The 25,638-nt window shown below is 36.7% G+C and overlaps 2 protein-coding genes across 3 annotated transcripts in view; both read left to right on the top strand.

Moving 5' to 3' along the window:
- LOC131427840 (uncharacterized) overlaps positions 1–17,377 on the top strand; it is an 80,922-nt gene extending 63,545 nt beyond the window's left edge. For both annotated transcript variants that reach the window (XM_058591383.1, XM_058591384.1), the window contains exons 2-4: positions 257–507; positions 15,853–16,219; positions 16,293–17,377. In XM_058591383.1, coding sequence (XP_058447366.1) covers positions 257–507; positions 15,853–16,219; positions 16,293–16,659 — 985 coding nt within the window. In that variant the 3' untranslated portion in view covers positions 16,660–17,377. The remainder of the gene's footprint in view (positions 1–256; positions 508–15,852; positions 16,220–16,292) is intronic.
- Positions 17,378–20,504: 3,127 nt separating this feature from the next.
- On the top strand, positions 20,505–22,798 carry LOC131430844 (nucleolar protein 56). The gene is made up of 2 exons (XM_058596074.1): positions 20,505–21,096; positions 21,166–22,798. Exons 1-2 carry the CDS (start codon positions 21,094–21,096, stop codon positions 22,684–22,686), a joined length of 1,524 nt encoding a protein of 507 aa, XP_058452057.1. The 5' UTR covers positions 20,505–21,093; the 3' UTR covers positions 22,687–22,798.
- The last annotated feature ends 2,840 nt before the right edge of the window (positions 22,799–25,638 follow it).

Here is a 25,638-nt window from a genome sequence, read left to right as displayed (position 1 = left end):
AAAAATTGAATATAGTCAAAAGGCTTTTTTATATTACTCATACAATCAGATACGGTCCAATACGAACACTTCCCTCTTTATGTTTATAGGACAATGAAGTGTTCAAAATCTAAGGCTCGAGAAAATTCTGGAGACTTTTTGCTCCTTGATTTCGCATATATTCATGACTTTGGCTACTCCAGTTAGCAAAACGTTTATTTATTCTCTTTTTAACATGCCAACAAATCATTGCATATTCCTTTGTTCTCATTTTCAGCTGCCATCCGGTCGGTTACGAATCACTCTACAGTTTCGGTGGTGCCAAAGTTCAATTTGTACCGTTAGGCGCCATGAGTCCTATGCTAGAGGACACTGACACGGCTTCGCCGGGAAGTTTTGTCGAAGATCCATCGCTGACCTCGGAGGATACAACGACATCACATGAGACACACAACTTGGAAAGTGTCCCCACGGTCAGGATATCCGCCCCGGTGGCGTCCCCGAGCAGTTACTCGGTGATAAATTATGGTAAGCGTTTTTCGATTGTCAATTGAACATTGGTGTGTCGCGTTTAATCAAATTGGAACGCAGGTTACATTTGGGGTGGTTTGCTTCGTTAATCAATATTAATGAAACATGAGCCATTCGTTACTAAATTCAAACGCTTTGATAGATTTACCTTTCTAAGTGTTCGGTGTCCGTCGATTTCGCTTCCAACTATGAATCATTCATTACCGTTTGCTTTTTCGTGACTTTTTAATAAAGCACGTGCGCTCGAAACATTTCGCAGGCGGAAATCGTGATTCATTTACGAAATTTGTTCTTTTTCATACTTTATTTTTAAATGCTTCCTCGGGTTAACCGAAATGTCTAAATTTAATTAAACAATAAGCGCGTTTTAAAAACGAAAAAAATATTTTTGTTGTTTTGATTTTGTTTTGTTGAGAAATTGTCGTTTCGTGGAATTAGGACCGTCGTGACGGAGTAAAGTAAGGCAATATTATTTTTAAATTTGTTAAATTAACCTTCGGTTCTATGAAGCAATCGTGACAAAAATGACAATTGCGTTGAATTAAACAACAATTTTTCAACATTCTATTAGAAAAGTACATTCTCTCTTTGGTGGACAGTTTATTACCCTGATACAAGAAAAATCAGGGCAATGCGTCACTTCATTATTATAAAGCAATCCTGTCTTTGAAATCGTTGAATAATACTCTAAAATGGACACTAAATTTTCACTGTCTCGTCGATCTCACTGTCACTAGTTCGCATGTAACTCAGGCATACAATCTTTGTATAGCTATGGGAACAATGAGTGATCCTAGGCAACTATGACTGTTTTCGATATTTTAAACGTATTTTATTCGAATTTCAATTGAAAATTAGTGTGAACTACTATGGATTCACTTTATATCATTGCCTCATGAGGCAAAGGAGATAGGAAGGTTCGCTGTGAGTGCTAGAATGATTGGCTTTGAATAAGGTGGTGAATCATACTTGCGATATGTGGCCATATAAATGGGTGAAAAGAAAATAGATTCTCACCGCCCGTGTGCATGTATTTTTTCGTGCATGCTTATCAAAACTCGGAAATGTTAATTGTATAGAAATGTGTTGCAAATAGCAGCAAATCGGGTACCCAAAGGAATCATTTGAAGAACAGTTGAATTAATTAAGGAAGAATAAATAAAATAATTGATTTACTCCCGCATTATTTTATTTAATAACATCATTTTTGAGATGCCGAGGGCATAGTTAATCCACCTTGTAGTGTCTGTAGTGGTGTGGTGTAATGAATTCTATTTTCGGTACTGAAATTTGAAGTTGTGAATTTGAGTGATCATCAACTTAAGACACCTGTGAACTAGAGGAATATATTTCCAATTTTTGAAATGTTTGCTCGTTTTCAGTTCTTCTTCTATGAAAGCAAAATATTTCCAAGACTTCCTGCAGGTCCAAGTGCATTAGATTTATCTCTTTGCTCGACTTCAATTCGACTAGAAATATACCTGGAAAATATTTTCTGATTTACACGGTAGCGATCATTTACTAATCATCATCTCAATTAGCAGTAACAAATGCATTGCTAATTCAGTTAATAGTCCATATGATTTGACAAAAAATATTGACTGGAACTGGAAGAAATGGAATGAACTCCCCCGGCTGGAAGAATATAACTTCCTTGTTTGTTCGATTCTGGAGGCCACAGAACAAGCCCAAATCAAACGATTTCTTGGTCCATCTAACAGAAGGCCTTCAAACCCTTGGTGGGACAATGAGTGCTTGCAAACAGTTTTTAAGACGGAGAGTAGGAACTCTTCAGAATTTTGAAAAAAAAATGGTTTTAGAAACCATGTACAATAGCATACTTCGGGCCAAACAATGTAGCTATTGGGAACATTTTGTCGAAGGTTTGCCAAGAGAAACTTCAATAAGCACTCTTTAGAACAGGGCCAGACGAATAAGGCACGAATGAATTGAAAGTGAGGAATACTCGAACCAATGGATATTTGACTTTGCTAGGAAAGTTTGCCCTGATTCTGTTCCTACGCATAGCATTATTCGGGAGTCTCCTCCAAATAATGGTTCCATTGATAGCCCCTTTTCAATTATGGAATTTTCTATAGCACTCTAGTCTTGTAACAATAACGTTCCTGGGTTGAACAGAATTAAATTCAATTTGGTGAAGAATCTGCCCGACCTCGCGAAAAAACACTTGTTGGAGTTGTTCAACAAGTTTCTGGAGCAAAATTATGTCCAGTCGATTGGAGGCAAGTAAAAATTATCGTAATTCAAAAGTCAGGGAAACCAGCTTCCAATCACAACTCATATAGACCCATTGCTATGTTGTCCTGCATCAGAAAATTATTCAAAAAATTATTTTTCGACGTCTTGACACTTGGGTCGAGACGAATGACTTGTTATCAGATACTCAGTTTGGATTCCGTAGAAATAAAGGGACGAATGATTACCTTGCATTACTTTCGTCTGACATCGAAATGCCTTCGCACAAAAACAACAAATGACATCTGTATTTATAGACATGAAAGGAGCATTTGATTCTGTTTCCATTTATGTTCTTTTAGACAAGCCTCACCATAGACATGGACTTCCAGGGGTAATAAATAATTATTTGCACAACCTTTTGTCAGAGAAGCGCATTTTTCACATGGCGATTTCGTAATAGGGATGACAGGTTCACAGATTAATCTGTGTTTCACAGATTTTGAATTTTCTGCACAGATTTTTAAAATGACACAGATTTTCACAGATTCCTGAAAATGATCACAGATTTTCACAGATTCTGAAATAAATTACTGATTTTAGAAATCGAGCACAGTTTAGCACCAAGAAGTACAGAGCGGTTGAGGAAAAAGGTACAGAGCGTGTTGGTAGTGAGACCTTTTTTTTTGCTCACCAAATTGATTTTGAGCTGCTATTGTGGTACGGAAAACGGTCACAGATTTTCACAGACAGGTTTTGGGTTTGATCTCAGATTTTTTGGAAAAAATGACCTGTCATCCCTGAGCTACATCCCGCAAGGCTCATGCCTCAGTCCGCTCATCTATAATTTTTATGTGAACGACATTGAAAACTAGTAACCCCATGCACACTAAGACAATTGGCAGATGATGGCGTGATTTCAATTACTGGGCCCAATGCTGCTAAAACCATTGCAAGATACCTTAGATAACTTGGCCGTTTGGGCTGTTCATCTGGTTATCAAATGCTCTGCGAAGAAAACAGAGCTGGTCGTCTTTTCAAGAAAGCTTCATATGATGGGAAGAATGATCCAATAGGTTTTGACCGTGGGAATGACACATTAGGTATCTGATAACGAAATACCAACAAAGAGTAAATTTTATTCGAACAATAACAGGATCTTGGTGGGGTGCTCATCCGGAAGATGTAATATGGATGCGTTTGCTTTCGTTCCGCAGCAAACTCTCATATTATCAAACTTGAGCAAATTCAGTGCCGTTATTTGCGAATTGCCTTAGGCTGTATGCATTCAACACATACAATGAGTCTTGAAGTTCTGGCGGGAGTTCTCCCATTGAAATATCGTTTTTGGCAGCTTTCATAACGACTGCTAATAAGATGTAAGGTACTAAATCCCCTGGTTATTGATAACTTCGAAATGGTAGTTGAGCTTCAATCCCAAACAAGGCTCATGACAATATATTCTAACCATATGTCACAGCAAATCAACCCTTCAAGATATATTCCTATCCGTGTCAGCCTCCTAAATAGCTCTGACTCAGCGTTATTTTTCGACACATCCATGCAGCGCGATGTGCTTGGGATCCCGGAGATATTTTGCGATCTCGACGAACTGATTCGAATGGTATATAACAGTCGGCTCTCTGGGCTTCTGTTCAAAAGTTGATTGACACTGTGATTGCATAGCCCTTCTTTATGAGAAAGGCAAAAAACGACTCTTAAATTCTTAGCAACACATTTGTTTGTAATTTGTTTTAGGTAATTGTATATTACAATTGTAATTTGTTTTTAATAATTATTTATTACATGTGTAGATTTGTAAAAACGACACTCAAAACTTGAATTCTCGAATTTCGTTAATTTAGAAGCTTCGTTCAAATCAGAGTAAGTGAAGTCTTGAGTTGTCAAATTTCAAAATTCGGACACCAAATACGTCATTATAACAAACTGGCATGAAGTTACCGTCGAACGACATACCTAACTCATCACCATGCCAGTTCATGTGTAAGAAAGATTCTTTGGCTCACATTTCATTTTTGTTTCCACTATTGAATCAATTTTATCTTCAATTCTTCTGTCTTCTTTCGTAAATCTTTCCAAATCTCACACACTTCTTTTTTAAGCCTAAATTTTTTTCGATAAATTCACACAAGAACAAAATGTTACGTCCAACTACAGCGACACCTACTCTGCCTATTCAATTCATTTCAACAAACAAAAGAAATAGGTATAAAATTTGTATTGCGAAACATAACGCGTTCTGATATTTACATGCTCAACTTTCGTCACTCATGTCGACATTCGAGTTCTGTTCGACACTGCCGCCATGCATATCTAAACACTACAGTTGTAGTGGTGATTTCGATTGATGCGTTCTTTAGACGTGGTATGGCATGTGCTGAAACAGTTGTAGTTGCGCTTTGCGGTAGTCACCGCACGTGTCGAATCACCCTTTCTGATGAAGTAGTGCCTTTGCACATTTGCGGCCATGTGATTCACCGTGTTTTTGCATATAGGTGTCAACAGAAAAGTTACCGGCACAGTACATAATCCGGTCTTACTGTTTGTTTTATGTCTCTTTGTTCTGATGATAGGAACTCACCAAAAACTTGATGAAAATTCCGATATAAGGCTAGGTAAGGTGGTATTTGAGGCTAACTACTACTTAAGAATGTAGATCAAATAGGCCGACTTAAATCCGTTTCATGGCTTTGATTACTAAGACAATGTTTTCAGAGCTCTTGATTACTATGATAGCTGAAATTTGGACCTCATAGGTTTGAAGTGAACTTCAAAAAATAATAATAATAATAATAATAAATCTTGCATACCAAAAAGGAACGCACTTTTCACGGATGAGAAAGAATGGGTCTCTTGTTTATAGGTATGATGATTTGAGAATGAATCCTAGAATCTTCAATGTTTGCTCTAACATTCACGCGGGCTGTCACGTGTTTTTCAACGGGTGTTGTCATCGCTCTGAAACTAATTCCTGTATCGGAAATGTTTCGTCAAACTATATAATGAAATATTCAATGATAATATTTATAAGATGGTTGTATGAACATTTAATAAAATATAATGTCATCAATTTCCGTTAAGACATTTACCCGAGTTGTTTATCAACTGTGCAATGTGAATAAATTCTGTGGCGCCATAACTACGCCAAGTGTCGTTACCTATCTTTAAGAAAAAAAATTGGCACATGCAACGTAACGAATCACACCCTTTAGCACCAGCAACAAAAGATTCGCCCGGTATTTTCATCCACGTTTCCGACCAGCCTCAACCGGGCGAAAGGTAACATTCAAACGTGACCGATAACAGCTCGCTATGCCCATAGCAAGTCGGCTTAGGATCAGCTTAGTGGCATAGCCAATGTGGTCTGTGTCATCCAGCTAGAGCTACATAAAAAAACCAAATGCTCGTGTACTGAACTGATGTGAGTCTGATTGCATTGGCGGACGATCGATCCAAGTGACCGTCCTTGTGTACAAATATCACCACAGCAAACTTGCCAACGTGAGTCCACTGTTCTTTCTAAGCAATAGGATAAGTGAAAGTGCTCAAATCCGCGGAAGTAAGATCGATCGGTTTTGTTCGCAGTGTTTTTTTTTGCGCTAATGCATACATGCATCAGATATTCAAATGTAACTGCGAGTAATTGCAGTCAGCCGCTGAGTATCAGTGGTTCAACGTGAAATCACAGAGAACAGACATTAAAGCAAGAACAAACTTTATCAAGAATGCTATGTAAAGCATTTGAATTATCATAGTATGCAAGCTCGAACGCAACTACCCATCAGCGAATTACTGCGCTGCTGGAAGCGCCTCCACATACGAACTACTACTTGCTGAATAACCGTTAATTTTTTTACACACTTTGAAATCTCTACATGGATGTCTATTGTCTGTGATGAAATCTTGTCATCGCAAGGCCGCGTGCATGATGAATGTATATTTGTAAATGATCGAGAACCTCTATCTGTATTTACTAGTGATTTGTATTCTCTAACTTTAGATTTGATGCCAAAAACAATGATATTTTTGTAGGCAACTCTAGATGACTAGTTCGCTAACTAGGTGCATCATGATAGCCACAGAATGACAAAACGTTGATGGTAACCATAGAGACAATTGAGCAAAAGGTTCCTTAGTATTACCACCGGGAACAGATATCCATGAAAAGTTTTCAATGTGTGTTAAAAAAATAAAAAGGCATTTCGAGCAGCCCAAAAGTCGCTTACGGGGACTTGCTTTCGAACTTGCATACAATGGTAATTTTTGCGTGCAGAATTGTACACAATACAGATTCTTGAGTTTTTAGGATGCACGTTCAATTCGAATTTGTTTTAAAGCGCTCCGGCTAGAATAATGAATGATGAACTATGAACCATGTGAAAGATGCAATCATTTGAGTTGTTTTTCAGCAAATACCCACAGTTTATATTGGAACATAAATCATGTAATCCTTGATTCCTCACTGCACAGAGTTCTCTAGAGTACTCTTGCGAATACCTACTGTAAGCAAAGCAAAGAAAAGTAGTCTTGGTATTATATTCATTTTGTGGGATTTTACCATTCTGTTTCAACAGACCTCGCAACTGATGCTTAGTGTACACTAAGACACTACGAATCCTTCCCGATAGGGGTTCAAACATACGATCTACAGTGGTTGTGTGAAATGCACAGGTAACTTTACATGTGCATTCTGGGACCATTTCCACACCCATTTCGCACTGTGAGGTGCCTTCGGTGTCACTAACAACTCGATTATACTAGGGACATGTAATATATGATTTTAGAACTAAATACCATGCGTCTCCATCGGATGATGACAATTTTATGGAGACGCATAGTTTTTCGAATGGTTTTTTTTTTCTAAGTCTGATATTATACCCGTCCACATTTTTCAAAAATCTGAAAAAAATACAGCGTAATGTACTCATAAATGATTTATTTTTTATGTAAAATCTAGAGTGGTACCAAAATTGTAAGTGCGATTAAAAAAAATTCGAAAATTTTGAACTTATTTTTTCACATGAAATTCATTTTGAAAAATTCTGAAAAAAATCAGAGAGATTTTTGAAATTTCTTTTGCTAAAGAGGTTTTTGAAAAATTTAAATAAAATTAAAATCAGAAGAACCACCCTAACTCCAACAATATGGTAGTTAGATGGTTAAAATTTTGGGAAAACCAACTCCAATATAAACCCTTTCATACAGCGTATATCCAATTTTTTTCTGTTTGGTGGCAGTTTTTATATGAAAACCCGGTTATATCCTTATTTGGTATAGCAGCTCGTCAAGTTACAAGCCGATTACCTAAATTTTCGGCGTGTAGAATTACGTCTCTCGTCTGTTTTCATTTTCTATCCCCTCATTAAGGTATCTTGAGATATGGCGCCCAACTGTGTTCGTTCTTCATTTATATTATTTGTTCGTATTTGTGAAATTTTTAACCCCATAGGATGTTCCGTCACTTCATCAGGACTTGGTAGGAAGATTAATGCATATTTTTCTAAATCACAAATTGGGAATTGTAGAGCTTTGGACTAGTAGTGGTCTTACAAACCAGTTGTCGTCTGTTCGAGCCTCGACCTGGAAGGATTCTTAGTATCAGTACGATCCATAGCACCAGCCATGCAATGGTTTCTGTATACTATGAATCGATTGCGAAGTCTGTTGAACAGAAATTTCATGAAAGAAATTTAATACCAAGGCTTAGCTGAAGATTGAAGCTTCTCAAAGGTATAGATAAATTTGGTAAAAACATTTCTGAAGTGGTCTCCCTATTTTGCACGAGGTAACCGATTTTTCAATAAGTTTTAGTGTTTTGTAGTATTAGTATCTACGAACATGTTCGTGAAATATTTCGTCTATATTCTAATTTTTCATACTATTTTTAGTTACACAAATATTTGTGTACCTTTTCATTGTAACGCTTCCTGAAACTCAAGTTCTTTTTCGAATTACACGAAACTTTGCAAATGGATAAACAACTATTTTGTCATAGAACTTAGTTGAGTAAAATTGTGCACAATAATTAGTTTGCTTACTCTTCGGAAGATGATTTTCTCGTAACGCTGTTCACAAAATACGTGATTTTTTTAAAGCCACCCTACTTTTACTTCGAAATAATGACGTAATTTGATGATTTTTTACATATTTTTGTAAAGTGCAAAATTTTCTTAAATTCCATTATGAAATTTAGATTCCAGAATTAAATTCAAATTTTTACCATCAAAAGATGTACCAGTTGATTGATAATACTGTTTTTTTGAAAACACCATCTAATATTTAATAGCGAAAATATTTGTGTCCCGCTAATTGCCCGTTTTGGATCACTGTGCATTGTTTACACTTTGCAAATCATAATAAAACCAAAACTAGAGAAATGTGCACTCAGAACTAGTGATCGGCAATACGGCTCATTTCAATGAGCGGCTCTGAACCGAACGCTCTTTCGTAAGAGCCGGTTCAATTGAACGGTTCATCGATTTTTTCTCAATAAATGTCAATGTGGAGAAGCGTTTCGAAGGAGTGAGTGTAAGAGCCACGAAAATACACGAGCGGTGTGGGCGATCTAACGTTGTGTTTCACAAGTGTACGTGTGCGAGGATGATGATTGCAAGTTTATCTTTCAAAACGCAAGAGAAAAAAATTTCCACTTATAAAATCATTTATACATCTTGTATTTACAAAATTATTCACTTATGCGAACCGTTATTTTTCGTGTGAGAATTTCATCCGTTTTCTACCTCTGTTATATTTTCAGCACCCAAGGTTCTGTTTGAAACAATAAACATTTCTGTTTTATTTCAAATAAATAAAAAATTACTGGAGAATAAATTTTCCTATGTATTTTGACAGCTTCATTAGAAAACATCATCGTTAGAAAGCTAACATTTTAATGCTGACTGACATGGCTCTTTTTGAAAGCCGCAGTTCTTTTGAACGACTCGTGAGCATTCACCCATGCCTAGCTCAGACTACACGAACCATGGTTGTTAAATTTGAGCGAGAGCACGGATGAACCATGGTTCGTAGCTTGGCTATCTTTTAATGTTGAGAGCCGCGGCTCAATTTTGAAGGTTCGTTCACTCATTCTAATGAGTCGGTTCAAATAAACGGCTCGTGAGCCCTCGCCCATCACTACTCAGAACTTGATTTGCTCTTGCTACCAGGATATTTTTGAGAACTCCAAATAACTTTGATTTCACATTTGAAGACTTGTTTCTGTATTCAATTTGTTTTTCGAGAAGAGGAAAAATATAGACGAATTGTGTTACTAAATTCTTCAAAAATCAATCGACAGACTCTTTAGTTACGAGCGATACTGAAGGGCCTTCTGAGCTTACGATCATATCATCAATTAGCACAACATTGTTTTTTTTTCTTTGCTGTGTCAGTTTGACGGCTAAGACCAGTATCGGTCCATCTCGCCCAACATTGATTATTGCATGTAATAAGTTGGATATGTATTATACAAAATCATTTGTATCACTAATACTCATCTAAGTAAATTTATTGTTTTTTAATCTTTCAAATTGTCCGCAACAAAATAATGTTTATTCACTTTGCTTATTTTGTGCTGCGTTTCACGGTACGATTGATACTGTTTGTTTCGTTTATCGCGACTCTAATTATAACAAAGACTATGTGTTTCTCGAGTTTCCAGAACCTCGCGTATTAAGAACTTTTTACACCTTTCCGATCCGAATCAGTGCCGGCACAAACAAAATCCTCCTGGCTGTAACATAAATATTCGAACTATAGTAATTTTAACATTTATCACACGATTTCCCTAAGTGTTAGAGATAAATTTATTTCCATGTCGCATAAATCACACGAGAATTCGATCGGAATAAAACTCTAATAAAATTGCCATTTTAACCAACAGCAACACAAAAATCTAGCGTGAAGTGAATGTTGCACCCAAAATTGTGATTCATGTGAAAGCGGCACCCAAATCGTGGTGACACCTCGTGTCGATCGTGGTGACATCTGCAAGTGTTCGCCACGCTGATTAAGCAAATTTTACAGACAGTTCATATGTGAGCCTGTATATCTGTTATCTGTGGTCTAATAGAAATGATATGCATACTTGGAAAATTTTGCAGAATTCGGAATACCTTATTCGAATTTTCAACAGCTTAACGTTAAATTCATGTGCCGAAAAAATGATAATTTTTTATGTTTACTGTAAGTTTTCGCCAAAAGTATACCGAATACTGAAATCAAATCTTAATGTGTAGAGTTGCTGAAAAACCCGATTTTTTAAAGGGTCTTGGTGCTCCGAATCGAGAGGAAGGAATCCCCTCAGCCCCGGACTTTTTCAGGAAGTCCAGAAATTCGTCCGTGATGATGTTAACAGAATTTATAATGACTGTTTGTGTTAACGAATGGTTCAGAAGATATTACCAAAAGTTGGTGATATGACCGGCACAGATTTTTACGTAACACTCAACGCTTGTGAAGCAAGAAAAGTAGAACGCTTTCAAACCTCGTTTTATAAAATCATTCAGATTCGTGAATACCCTAAAGACTTGCCCCGTTTCAATTAGACAAAACGGGGACGGGTATAGCGTGATGGGTAAGTCGATGCCTTTCACGCCGCCCGCCTGGGTTCGATTCCCAACCCCGCACATAGGGTCAGAAAGTTTTTCTGTCCCGAAGAGGCGAATGACATTAATGTTAAAGCCTCTATAATTGAAACAAAAAAAAAATTAGACAAAACAAGAGCGGGCAGTGGAAGTTTAGGCGTGCGGTTTGCTCCCGAACCGTGACGAGGCGTCACATTTTAAACGCGATTGCCGCTCATCTATTACCTAGTTGCTTGCGCTCCCCTTCGTATCATCGTTATTCGCGCGGCGAAGGAACGTGACAGTGCTCATTACTCAGAAGAAGAGGAAAAAAAAACTCGCGTGTTCCAATGCCCTGAAACTTAACTGTAGAGCAACTTTTACTCTTATCTCCGAACTGATCTCCTTGTCCCGATTCTGAAGTAAGAACACCTCCCGTCTGGCCTTCCTTCCTTCGCGCTACGTAATCAATTTACATTTTCAATTTCCGTGAATCACGCTGTCAGGTTCAGTTCAGTCTCCGGGTGTCGAGCCGTCGAGAGTGAGAGCAACGGTGCGAAACACTTGCCAGCGCACGTGACCCCGGTTCCGTTCGGTCAACATCTAACACACACTAAGCCTGGCCGCAATGAGCGCGAGGTTTCAAGAATTTCAAGCTCAGTCAGACTGCGCCCGTATTTGGATTTAAATGTACTTCGTGAACATAATCTGTAACACGACGATTTATTTCATCAGTTGTACGAGTTGGGGTTTATGTGAACGAAACTTCTAATTTGTGAAAGTTTGGTAAGTCACGAATGCAGTGTGCATTTCAGTTGAGAGTTGCGTGAGATTCGAATCGGGTTAATGAAAATCAAAGTAAAATTTATGGTGTACAAACAGTTACCAATCGATGTGACCACAGGCAAACAGACACGATGATTGTTGAAATAACTAACAAAAATTTAAATTTTCATTACAAATATCACTCAGTTCTGTGATAGTTTCAAATTGACGCGAAAAATGCACGAACTGCAGCACTAGTATTTTGTGTCCAAATTAGATTAGATCTTTTTGATCACGATTGAGGATAACGGCTCCATCTCAGCTCCAGTAAGTATCTCATATACGAAAACCTTTAGTTAGAGTGAGATCTGCTGTCTCTGTTCGATATAATGACCATAAAGGTAAGATTAAAATAGATACATTCGCTTCGAGTTTTCGCGTCGCTAAATCAGTAGTATTAGACGAACTTTTTTTTCTGTGGTATTGGTATTGATTGAAAGTCGAGTAATCGGCAAAATGATATGGCGACTCTACTAATAAGATGATGGGGTAAAAAAAGACATGGGTAACAACTGTCACAAGGGGAGAGTTCATGAAATTCCACTGGGGACGCCATGATCGCAAAAAAGTATGTCGCTTATGATTTGTTCGAAAAATGTCTTGGTATTATGATCTGAGAATGCAACTTCAAAATCTGAGGTGGCATTTTGAAACCAAGTCAAATCGAATTTTTTGTACTAACGTATGTACCTAATACTTGCCGTTTCAAGATTTAAAATGCGATCTCTGGTGACTCTGGCGATTTGAAGACTATTTGGAACGTTCAACAATTTCATTGAAATTTTAAAGCAGTAGTTCCAGTTTCTTTTCCAGTTCCATTTCAATTCCAAAATTCCAAAAAAAATTTGCCGAGTCAGCATTCTTTTTCGACGTTTCATGCATGCAAAGACATCATATTAACAAGATATCCAGCTCTCACATTTCCCGAACAAATCATTGGCAACATCCTTTTTTGCGAGCATGTAGCCCTCAGGTGAGTCCACATCGAATCTCATACAAATAAGTAGGAGAGAGAAATGTCAAATTCGTGCGCCAAAATAGCAGAGCTGCGCACCCATACAATTGACATGATATGTTGAATGTTATGCCGTGCGATGGCGTTGCTGAACTGAAGATTGATTTCGCTCCAAGTTGACAGGGTTTGATGCATGTCAACACATCTGGAATCAATCTGCTATGAATGGTGGTTCCTGAAACCAACGCTTTCTGTTGTGATGGCGTTGTTGTCAACAATACCTTAAGATACGTTCATACCATTTTGATGCGTAAGGTATGTGATTACAAAAATGATTTTTTGTCTTATACTGAGAATCATAAATGTCTCAATCCGAAACAAAGAATTCAAACGTAAACGTAAACGAATTTTCATATTAATTATGCAATTTAAGAACACATGTCTCTTTTCACGATAGGGATGCGTATAGCGTAAAAAAAACGCACAAATAAGCCGCATAACTTCGGAAAACCGCGTAAAAAAATCATGTAACTTCGGAAATCTGCGTAAAAAAAACGCAAAACTGAAGAAATTTTTTGTTTTGATGTCAAATGTTTTAGAAATCCATGAAACGTCCAGATCTGGTGTAATCTCAAAAAAAAAATTGTTAAAAAAATCGGCTTTGGGATTTTCAAACATTTTGAGATTTCCGAAATTGAAAATTATGTTTTTATGCCAAACGTCTTAGAAATGCATGGAACATTGAGATATGGTGTAATCTGAAAAAAAAAACTTTTCTAATCCACCTAGTGGTGTAATGATGCCTCATTCTCATATTACTTATGTTTTTTTTTATCAATAAAAGATTCTGTCAAGATTTTCTTTTTCAAACTTTAATAGATTCTAAAAATTTCTTTGGTGTAAACTACCATCACTTATTCAATTTGTAAACAGTTATGTCAAGTTAATACAGATTTATATGTGGCAACCCTGCACGCTATACAGAATTGAACAAAGCACGCTAGGTTGTTGAGTTTTCTTCTTCTTCTTCTTCCGTACTAACACGTATCGATGCGCACCTATTTGCATAATTTTGTATGGCAGTTTGAAAGTTTTGATACTCATTGCCCTATAATTTCGGAACCGGAAGTCGGATCTGGATGAAATTGCACAGTATCTTTGAAGACACTAAGAGCTTTAATTTGAATCATGATTTATGAGAACCCGGTTTAACCGTTGCTGAGAAATCGACTTGAGTTCCGTTTTTGGAACTTTTCTTCACTATTACCGGTGCGTTCGGAAGCGGAAACCGGGCACTAGTAGTCCCAAAATAGATTTATATATCCACCAATTAACAAGATCTGTCAACTAGATGAATTTACCAGTGAATTTTATAAAAAATATCGCCATCGCTTGTGAAAAAATACTCACGAAATTAAAAAATTTATACTAATCGCACTGTAATACCGGAGCCGGAAGTCGGATTTTAATAAACTTTTCGGAGACTTTTGAAAGAATTTCAAGACCTTTCAGTTGCATCTCAGTTTGTAAAAATCGGTTAAGAAATTTCCTAGAAAATTTAGTACGCATTTTCTCATATATTTGCACATTTCGCCTTGTAATTCCGGAACCGGAAGTCGGATAAAAAAAATTCAATTGCGACCTATGGGACCATAAGACCTTTCGCAAAACCGCAAAACTGAAGAAATTTTTTTGGATGCCAACTGTCTTAGAAATGCATGTAACATCCAGATCTGGTGCAATCTCAGAAAAAAATTGAATACAATCAATTCTGGGGATCTTGAGATTTCCGAAATCGATATTTTTTTTATTTCAAACGCCTTACAAATGCATGAAACGTCGAGATCTGGCGTAATCTAAAATATTTTTTTTGTTTAAACAAATTGACTTAAAAAAATTTCGGTGTTACACCAGATCTCGACGTCCATACCTAAGACAAAATAAGAAAACCGGGTGACTTTGAAAATGCGTAATTCGTTTGATTCGCGTAAAAAAGCCGCCTGAAAAACCTCGTAAAAAAGACCTCAGTGTACAATCAAAACCAGTTACAATTTCGTTGCATTCAATTGGGTATTCAGTTACAAATGGCGACTTTATATACATGATTATTACCATTTAGACATCATTTGCTTTCGCAATTCTGTGATTTTTTGCAGGAAAAATTGTAAATCTACTTGTAATATGTAATTGGAGGAAACGAATTTATATACTAACTTACAAACTAATACAGAGCGAATTGATTCAATTCAAGATTGCATCGATTTTTGTCAGAGTTTGTTTATAATATTATATGGCTTTACATCTAATGGTTTTAGATTTGTGCCTGTGTAACTCATTTGTATTAAACCGGAGAGGACGCTTCAAAATCATTTTCAAAATTTTAACTTTGAAGCTACTGGTGGAGCAACAACTTGTCCAAATTGGTACTGTATAAAGCATGGCTGGTCTGAAAACTTGTTTATAAATTAATAATTTGTTCTTAAGATAGAGCTTAGAATTTTCTTGATCATCACGTAAATTAAATAAAAAATCTCATGATCTCAAATAAAACGCTTTTTGCGTAAATTAGCTTCGCTAAGTTGAAGACTTAGTGTACTGATTTTATTGATTTTCGCTATTTTGACTCTAATAAAATATATATTTTTGTTTATTGTGCACTTTTTACTTGTTGATATGGTTTTTGGTTTAAAGTTATTCGAAGTGGAAGGAAACTTTGCCCATAGTCATATAATTAAACTCAAAATTTAGCATTTTTTTAAATTTTGTTATTTTTTATTGCAGTCGGCAAAATACAGCGACAACCATCACATCGGTCCACGGCTCGATGTAGAACGCCATATGAACCCCAGCGGACGCAATCTCGGACTAGTTTAGTAGAATCGGCAGACGATACGACCAACTCTTCCATTGGATCTTCGGTCGATTCCAGTTCAACGGTTATCAACGACGACGTACCGAGCATGGATGAACTGGATGAAAACAGCCGAGCTGAAGACCAACCGCAGCAGTACCAGCAACAACGATTCCCACACCTTCGTGCAGGCTCTCGAAGTTGGCGATCGACCAGTGTTTCCTCAAGCGGATGTTCCAGTTCGATGGATGATCGGTATTGTGATTTTTCGCCACTGACCAGCATAAGCAGTTGTCGGTAAGCTCTTCAAACGATCATATTCAAAGGTAAATGTCATAGCTTGCAGTTAACTAATGTCCTGATATTCCAGATGCTCGTCTCTCAGTATATCGGACTTTGACGATGATGGCTTCCGCGAGGAGAACAGCGTCTCGTCGATGTACACGGTAATATCTTCATCTCGACTGTACCAACCGCACCACCAGCTCCATCACAACCATCAGAACGTACCGCATCATCCGAACAACACAAAGGGCCTGTTCGACATTGCACTGAAAACGGTGAAACTGATCAGACGAAACCAGGAGTTACAGATTCGACTTTCCCAGTTACAGGCGGAAACCAAAGCTTTCATTGAGTCCGTGATGGCAAACCCGGAAAACGAGCCACTTCGAAATCGCTTTCAGCCAAAAACATCTTGCCGTACGAACACACCGAAATTAGTTGCACAGAAATGAATGTAGATAATCAGACGAGTTTCAGAAATAATGTTTTCGCTTTTATTCTATTTCGGTGTAGATATATCAATGTCAGGTAATGCTACACTTGGACAGACAATCCGAAGCGCATCAAAACTGTCTCAGCCAGTCATGTTCATGAAACTATCTTCTAGCATATACTTTTATGTTTGCTCAACCCTAAAATTGATAAAATAAACTTGCAAAACTTATCTTCGATAGCAAACTGTAAAGATACATGGGCATGAAGGGATTAGTCAGTTGGTTTGTTTCCAAATATTTAGTATTTTGTAGGTTTTTACTTCTAAGATTCGAACATTTTAATGAATAGTCATAGAAACTCACAAGAATTCTATTTATTACAAAGTCGTTCGCGTTTCTAAGTGATGTTCTGGGAACAATCACCACAATCATAATTATACTAATAAATAAGTGAGATTCTTGAGCCGCTGATGTACGTTGCGTAAAACGCTAGGATAACTTGAAACGTTTAGCTATAGCCAGTGAACTTGACAAGCAATCATCCTCAAACATTTTTGTCAACTGCATTTATATCGTATATTATGAAAATGAGCCATAGCAGCGCTTTAATTTCAATATAGTACGTAGAGTTACTTTCGTCATACAATAAAACCCATGGTAAGACATAACATGTAGGTATTGTCCAATAACTTATTCTTGCATATATATATTCCATTAAAAATAATGAATCAATTTATCTGTGTTTTTATACAATTCTAACTGCTATTGACTCAATCTCGACAAGGGAAAGGGTTGGTTGTTGCTTCATACCACTGTAAGAATTACCGTGTGAAATAATGTCAAATTGAGAATAACAGCGTCTTCTAAGGTATACAGGCATTCCTGATGGCGGGCGTGACAAAATGTTTCTTTATGGAGCCAGAAATGATAAAACACTGACTCATTTTTCTACATTCACAAATCTCTTGCCAGACGAACTTTTTCTTTATGGTTTCATAAACGGGTAGTCTGGAACTTCTGTCTAGTCATTCTTAACACCGCTTTTTGGTACAATTGTTCAAAGTGAATATTAGTTACTATGTTATGCTCATTGGTTCAGATTGGTCATTCTGTTTCTTGTATACGGGTAATGTTGAACTGCGCTTACTAGTGATCGATATGAATAGTCGCTGGTGATTCAATTCTTTGTGACCTTCATCGCTTCTGCTGCCTTGCATTTTCTATCGCTACTATTTTTTCGCACAGAGAACAGACATACAAGACATACAGTACAAACTTTTCCAAAAAAGCTGTGTAAAGCATACAAGTGATCACCGTTGCTTGCGACTTTGCACGCATTAATAACCATTGTATGGAAGCTCGAACGCAAGAGCCCATAAGCGACTGCTGGGCTGCTCGAAGCGCCTCTACAGGAGAATTGCTACTTGGTGATTGCTTTTTAAAGCAACCGTTCAATTTCTTACACACATTGAAATTTCTACTTTGATGTTTGTTCTCTGTGTTTTCCGTTTACTCTGTGGATTATGGGCCCGTGGAGCCTTGTGATAGTTTCTAGACACGTGAAAAAATTGTATTTTGCTTTTCAAGTAAAGATTCGCTGTAAATTGGTGTATCTATCTATTTTCTCCCATTTAGGGGAATCAATAAAGCTATTCGTGTTGATATTATGATCACAGATAACATATATCTAGACTCGAACAACATTTTTCAAGATCCTATGAAACGCACTACTGCCACCTACTCAACTTTCGCCTCAATCTTACAAAAATTTTAACTTCGTTTCGGAACGACAACAATGTTCGTTTGAGTATTACAGAATTTTTCAACTATAACGGTTGGTACATCGACGTTGAAATGAAATACAGATGCGCTGCTCATTTAGAGAGGATACTTTCAGCAAGTCATGTCAAACCAGAAAGATATTTTAAATTAGTTCATGTTCATAATATTTTTTTATGAAAACGGGCAAATTATTGGAAAAATTATTTCTTATAATTATGTTTATTGAGAAAGGAACATTACACTTGGATCAATACTATTTTTTATGCTTGGGAGTAGTAAGTAAAGTATTTAAAATAAAAACCGGAATAAGTTAGTTGGAACCTCTTTGGATGTATTCATTAGTTGGATATTCGTTAGTTGGAGCATAGGTACATAACTGATTCGGAACTATTATTGAAAACTCGAAAATATCGCTCATTTCGACACAATTCTTTCAATAGCTTTCCACTAAGCTCCGGAAAAATGAAGGTTCTTTCAGCAACTATAGAAATATTTCTACACACTAAGAATTAATTCCTTTGTTCGGTAATACTTTTAACGAGAAATTTCGGTAATCTATAGAAATGACCGATATTTCGGTACATCAGTTATATTTTACAATAATTATGCAATGTTTTACCAGACGATCAGTTTGACGTAAATTTTCGTTACAGAATTTTGTAAATAGATATTCAATTCATACGGTAAATCTAAATAGCCGCCGAGTACGGTAAAAACCATACTATCCGTATGGTAAAATTATCTTTCATCAACCGAACTTCTGTGAAAAATTTTCAGTAAGTGTCTTTTTATTAACCAAACAAAAAAACTTGAAGAGTACATCGAATGGATTGAGGTACAGGTGCTAAAGTTTTTAAAACATTAGAACTACTAACAACTTTTTGTTTACTTATAGGCAGAAAATAATAAATCACTTTTCCCCTTTCTGCCTACACAACTCGTTCGAGGGTAATTTCTGGTGAACTCGACTGATTGTGCAGTGTTTTGGAAGGCGCTCATAATTCCGGTCAGCCGGAACATTTGACCCTTTTAATCGTGGAGGAAAACCATAGCTACAACAGGTTGGATTATTCATTCGTTTGTGTAAATTTGTGTTGTTTTTTGAAATCCGAAAATCCAGAATTTTAACCAAAGGAAAACAAACAAACAAAAAATTACAGAACAATCAGTTAGATCCATTTGGTTTACAGTTTACGGTAGTTGTTTGACAGTTCAACAATTACCGAGCGATCGGTAATCAATTTAATTACCAAGCGATCGGTAATCAATTTAATTACCGAGCGATCGGTAATCAATTTAATTACCGAACTGATTACCGAATGTTCAGCTGTTGAAAATTCGGTAAAAAATTACCGAATTCTGCGAAATTTTCTTAGTGTGTACTATAACAATTTGAATGCTTCTCACATACATGTCTATAAGTGAAAAAGACAACTTTATTCACATGTCGTTTCAATTCCACGTGAATTCAATTCGAATAAAACAAAAATTAACTTGTGGTTTCAACTAATAGCAAAACAAAAATTCGGCGTGAAGTGAATGTGGCATCCAGAATAGTGTCGTTATGTGAATGCTGCACCCAAAATAGTGTCAATCGCGGTGACATCTGCAACTCACTTAATCCGAAATAGTTTCTCCTAATTCGGTTCTTTGTAATCACTCCTAAACTTATCTAGCCCCCAAGCTAACCCCTCTAAATCTTGTTTCAGTTTAGATAAAGTTTATAGTGACTTCCCCCCAGGGTTTACTCAATTTTAACTTATTGAACAATACTCTCGATGCTAGGTGGTTTTGCTCCTTGTATTTTGGCAGAAATTGAGAGAGCGAACGAAAGAAAAATTCAAAATAACTTAAAATTAAGTAAAAAGAAGTCAAACAATAGCTAGTTTTTATTCTCCTTGTGTATATATAATTCCTGTGTTAGCTTGAAGTGTTCACTGCATACCGGTCGTGCATTTTTCACAAACGCGATCACCAGATGGCGTGGCTGAAATGGTTTCAATCTTTGCTAAGTTGGCAGGTAGCAGATTAGAATATTGGTGGTGTATAGCACACAGACAGCGATTTCTTGAAGTCTTGCTTGACAGTAGAGGCGTGCAAAACAGCTCATTTTGGTGAACAGCTCCGAACCGATCAGCTCACCAAAGTGAACCGATTCGATGTATCAGCTCATCAGCTCTTTTATTTTGAACTTAAGGTTCATTTTGTGCGCCGTTTTTCTTATGCACCGGTTTTTTTTCAAATGCATGATCGAAATTGAATCATTGATTTGCAATGATGCAATGAATGCCATGCGAAATAATTTATCTTCAATTGATGTCGACTAAATTGAATCTCTTAAAGAGCCGAAGATCCGATCAGCTCGTAGCGTGTTCCCTGCGTCATAATGCAGTGAACTGGGTAGCAAATGAGTGAGCTGGTGAGCTGCGGTTCTTTTAAAAAGAGCTGTGAGCTGTCAGCTCACTTCAATGATTCGATTCACTGGAACAGCTCAGGAGCGAATTGCCCATCTCTACTTGACAGCTCTTGACAATGTGATCATTTTTGGTTGCAGTAAAACAAATTAATTCGATAGCAATTTGTAGTTTGTTTTTGTGTTTGTTCATAATCTGGATAAGAAAACATTCTTCATTACTGACATATTAACTGGGGGAGAAAAATTAGCAAGATATGGTGAGTTCTGTTCTAATTATTGTTACTTATGCTCGAAATTGTTTTTATGTACATAACCTCATTTTGCAGGCTTTGTACGTGCTATATGAACATGCTGCCGGATATGCTGTTTTCAGCGTCAAAGAGTTTGAGGAAATATCGATGTTGCTGCCGCAGGTTGAGCAGAGTGTTACCGATTTATCGCGGTTTAATTCGATTGTTAAGTTGTTAGGTTTCTCGCCGTTCAAAACAGCTGTTGCAGCGTTGGAAAATGTAAATGCCATATCAGAAGGAATAGTGCCAGAAGATCTATCTGGTTTTCTAGATAGTGTTCTCCCGAAAGCCTCAAAATCAAATAAATTTACACTTGGTGTGGCAGATCCTAAGTTGGGAGCAGCACTGGCTGAAACATTGAATATTCAATGTTCTCATATCGGTGCTGTTCCGGAAATTTTACGTGGAGTCCGTCATCACTTTCCTAAGCTTGTTAAAGGGTTCTCCGATAAAAGCGCAGCTGTTGCACAGCTCGGTCTAGGGCATAGCTACTCACGTTGTAAAGTTAAGTTCAACGTGCACCGATCGGATAATATGATCATACAGTCAATTGCATTGCTTGATCAGTTAGACAAGGATATCAACACGTTTTCGATGCGAATCCGAGAGTGGTATTCTTACCATTTCCCAGAGCTGGTAAAAATTGTGCCTGAAAATTACTTGTTTGCTAAAGTAGCACATTTCATTAAGGATCGCAAGTCGTTAAGTCAAGAGAGTCTTGAGGGATTAGAGGAGATTATTATGGACTCTGGAAAAGCTCAGGCTATAATAGATGCATCCAAAATGTCCATGGGAATGGATATTTCGGTAATTGATTTACTAAATATTGAAATGTTTGCTAAAAGAGTTGTAAAATTGTCTGAATACCGTCAACAATTGGCAGAATATTTACATTCAAAAATGACAAATGTTGCGCCAAATTTGCAGTCACTGATTGGCGACCAGGTCGGGGCAAGGCTTATTTCAAAAGCAGGTAGCCTCACGAATCTTGCTAAGTATCCCGCATCAACAGTGCAAATACTGGGAGCAGAAAAGGCATTGTTTAGAGCTTTAAAAACTAAGAGTAACACTCCGAAATATGGACTGTTGTTCAATTCAACATTTATTGGCCGAGCAAATACGAAGAATAAAGGCCGCATTTCGCGATTTCTGGCGAACAAATGCTCAATTGCATCTCGCATAGATTGTTTCACAGAAAATCCTAGCAACGTGTTTGGAGAAGCACTCAAACAACAGGTCGAAGAACGTCTTAAGTTTTATGAATCAGGAGAAACACCTCGCAAAAATTTGGAAGTCATGAAGGAGGCAATGGAAGCAGCTGCTGAAATCAGTGCTGCCCAAACTCCGGCGAGTGGAAAGAAGAAAAAGAAAAATAAAAAGCGTAAGCACGAGGAGGAGGTGGAAGAAGAAGAACACGTCAACGGTGGTGCCGACGGAGAACCCAATGATACCGCTAACGGAAACGGGGTGCTCGCTGATACTGAACCGGATGCTAGTGGTGAACCCAAGAAGAAGAAGAAAAAGAAGAAAAACAAAAATAAAGACGTGGAAGCATAAAATTGGACGAATTGGAAGTTTATATATGTTTATTTTTCCCTTAATAATTTTTCTGAGCATATTATCTTGCTGTATCTATGATATAATTAAATATATTTCTAAACAATAGTCATATCATTTATTTTACTCCGCTATCTGAAAATTTCAGGTTTTTTCCAACAGTTTTTTTTTTGTTTGAGTTTTCTAAGGATATTAAATACACTGGAGTATTTTTTATGCGAATTTACGTACCGCATAAAAAAAAACCGCATAACTCTGAAAATTCGCATAAAAAACCGCATAACTCTGAAACTTCGCATAAAAAAATCGCATAACTCTAAAAATTCGCATAAAAAAACGTCGCGTAAAAAAACGCATTAAAAAAGACCGCATAAAAACCACCTCAGTGTATTTTGAGTTCCGTTTATTGGCGTTTCAAACGAAATTATCCGTATTCATCTTGCAATGATTTGCTGCTCATATTCTTATAGATTTCTGAAAATCATCCAAAGTAATTTGAGGTTTCAATGCAAATAGATAAAGCTTTTAAACTTTATATTTAAACCCATATAGAACGATTAACGTACAAAGCAACGTATAAAAACAATTCCAATGATTTGGAAAATTGGAATGCTCGATCTTTAAAATCGAGTGAAGATGAATTTTATAATTTTCTCAAAGTTCACAAAATTCATATTGCCATTGTGACAGAAATATTTCTTAAACCAAATGTCCAATTGAACAGCAATCCACATTTAATGGTTCATCGATTTGACAGGTTTACTGGAATTGGTGGTGGAGTTGCCATTTTAATCCAACGGCAAAATAAACATCGAATTTTACCTACTAAAGTTATTGAAAGCTTGGGAATCGACGTTGAAATCATTCATAGATTTGATTTCATCCCTGGAGCATATTTTCCATTCCAATGCACCGGTGAACAATGAAATTTCTTTAAAGGCGATTTGCAAAAACTCACAATATGTCGACCGAAATTTTTCGTTATAGGGGACTTAAATGAAAAGCATGTCCAGTGGAATTGTAGGCAAAATAACAGTAATGGTAAAATACTTCATAATCAACTCTCAGCTGGTTACTTCACAGTTCTTCATCCCAGTAATCCGACTTGCTTCTCTTCCGTGAAAAATCCTTCTACAATTGATCTGGTTCTAAAAGATCAAAGTCACATTTGTAGTGAACCGATTACACATGCTGACTTTGACTCAGATCGTCTTTCTGTAACTTTCAGACTTTCCCACAAAGCTATAATTTATCCAATTAGTTCTATATTCAACTATCATAGAGCTAATTGGTTGGAATACAGATATCAAATTGAAAACCATGATCATATTTCAACTTAAGTGTTATTACAAGATGACATTACTGAGACTAGATGAAATTAAGTTGATTATTAGAAAACTTAAAAACATGAAGGCTCCTGGTAATGATGGAATCTTTAATGTTCTTATTAAAAATCTTCCCGATGTTTCCTTGAGGCTCTTGGTTAAAATTTTCAACAAGTGGTTTTCATTAGGTTACTCCCCTAAAAGATGGAAAAACGCTAAAGTAATTCCCATCCACAAACCTGATTAAAAACCCAACAGAAACATCAAGTTATCGACCAATTAGTTTACTTTCTAATATCAGTAAACTTCTTGAAACAATTATCTTGTTGAGAATGATGTTCCATATAAATGAGACTTCAATTTTTTTACCACAGCAGTTTGGATTTCGTCATGAACATTCAACTACTCATCAACTTGTAAGAGTAACGAACATGATAAATGAAAATAAGTAAAATGTGCAAAAAAAGGAAATATGTGTTCTAACTTTTCTCATAGATGGCGCAGGCGATTTTCACAAACTTAGGTTCAAATGAAAGGTCCTGCGGTCCCATACATAATTCCTGATTTTCATGCGGATCCGACTTCCGGATCCGGAAATATAGGGTAAAGTGGGTTAAAAATTGTATACCATCACTGAAAATGGGGAAAAGCCTTAAAAAGTTTTTAAATCGACCTCAAATCTTCTCCAATTGATAGTTTTTATCAGCAGCCGGTCAAACAAATCGATTTCGGTTATTCTTTTAAAAATCGAAGAAAATTATTTTGAAGAATACCACAGTATTATATATGATAGTATGATTGATATGAGAAAGGTATCATTACACCACTAGGTGGATTAAAACAGGTTTTTTGGAATAATTTTACTTTATTTTATATTAGAATCTCAAGTTAACTGCAAGAATGGTAAATCAATTGTCACAGGATTTTTAATTAGATTTACTTGGTGAGCAGTAGAAGGAATAATAATCCTAAATGGGCACTCGATCAAAACTGTTTGGGAATCACTGATTTAGAAATCTATCGCGAAGAAATACAATTTGTGTAGTCTGAGTAGGTCTTGGATCCTTCGAATTCTCCTTGGTTCAAATGTCCTGGTTGTCTTAGGTATGATTAGTTGAATTAGTTGAACTGTTTGGGCTCTTACTGTTATAGCCGGATATGAAATAGTTCCAATTTGTTTTTAGAACTGTTAGGATGAGACTCGCTACAGTTTCATTGTAAGGCAAACCGAAGATCACAGAGCTAGGGCCTAATCGTCTAATTTTATTATTATCATGGCACCTCAGCTTAGGACTAATGCAGAAAATTCAATGCTGTTAAAACAATAAATAATATTCGCATTTTTCCCTTTTTTTATAAATATAAAAAATAGGTATAGAATTCGCTCAAACTTTAAAAAAAAATTCCGAGGCCCGGAGGGCCGAATGTCATATACCAATCGATTCAACTTGACGAACTGAGCAAATGTCCGTGTGTGTGTGTCTGTATGTGTGTTGTCAACTAAGAGGTCGAGATATCAGAGATGGCTAGACCGATTTTGATCAAACTAGTCGCAAATAAAAGGTCTCCCCGTCACCCAGAACGCTATTAAATGGTTTTGAGATCGGATGTTTACTTTTTGAGTTAT

Source organism: Malaya genurostris, chromosome 2 (assembly GCF_030247185.1).
Source record: "Malaya genurostris strain Urasoe2022 chromosome 2, Malgen_1.1, whole genome shotgun sequence".
NCBI classification, from domain to species: domain Eukaryota; kingdom Metazoa; phylum Arthropoda; class Insecta; order Diptera; family Culicidae; genus Malaya; species Malaya genurostris.
This window is presented reverse-complemented; position numbering and strand designations above follow the sequence as displayed.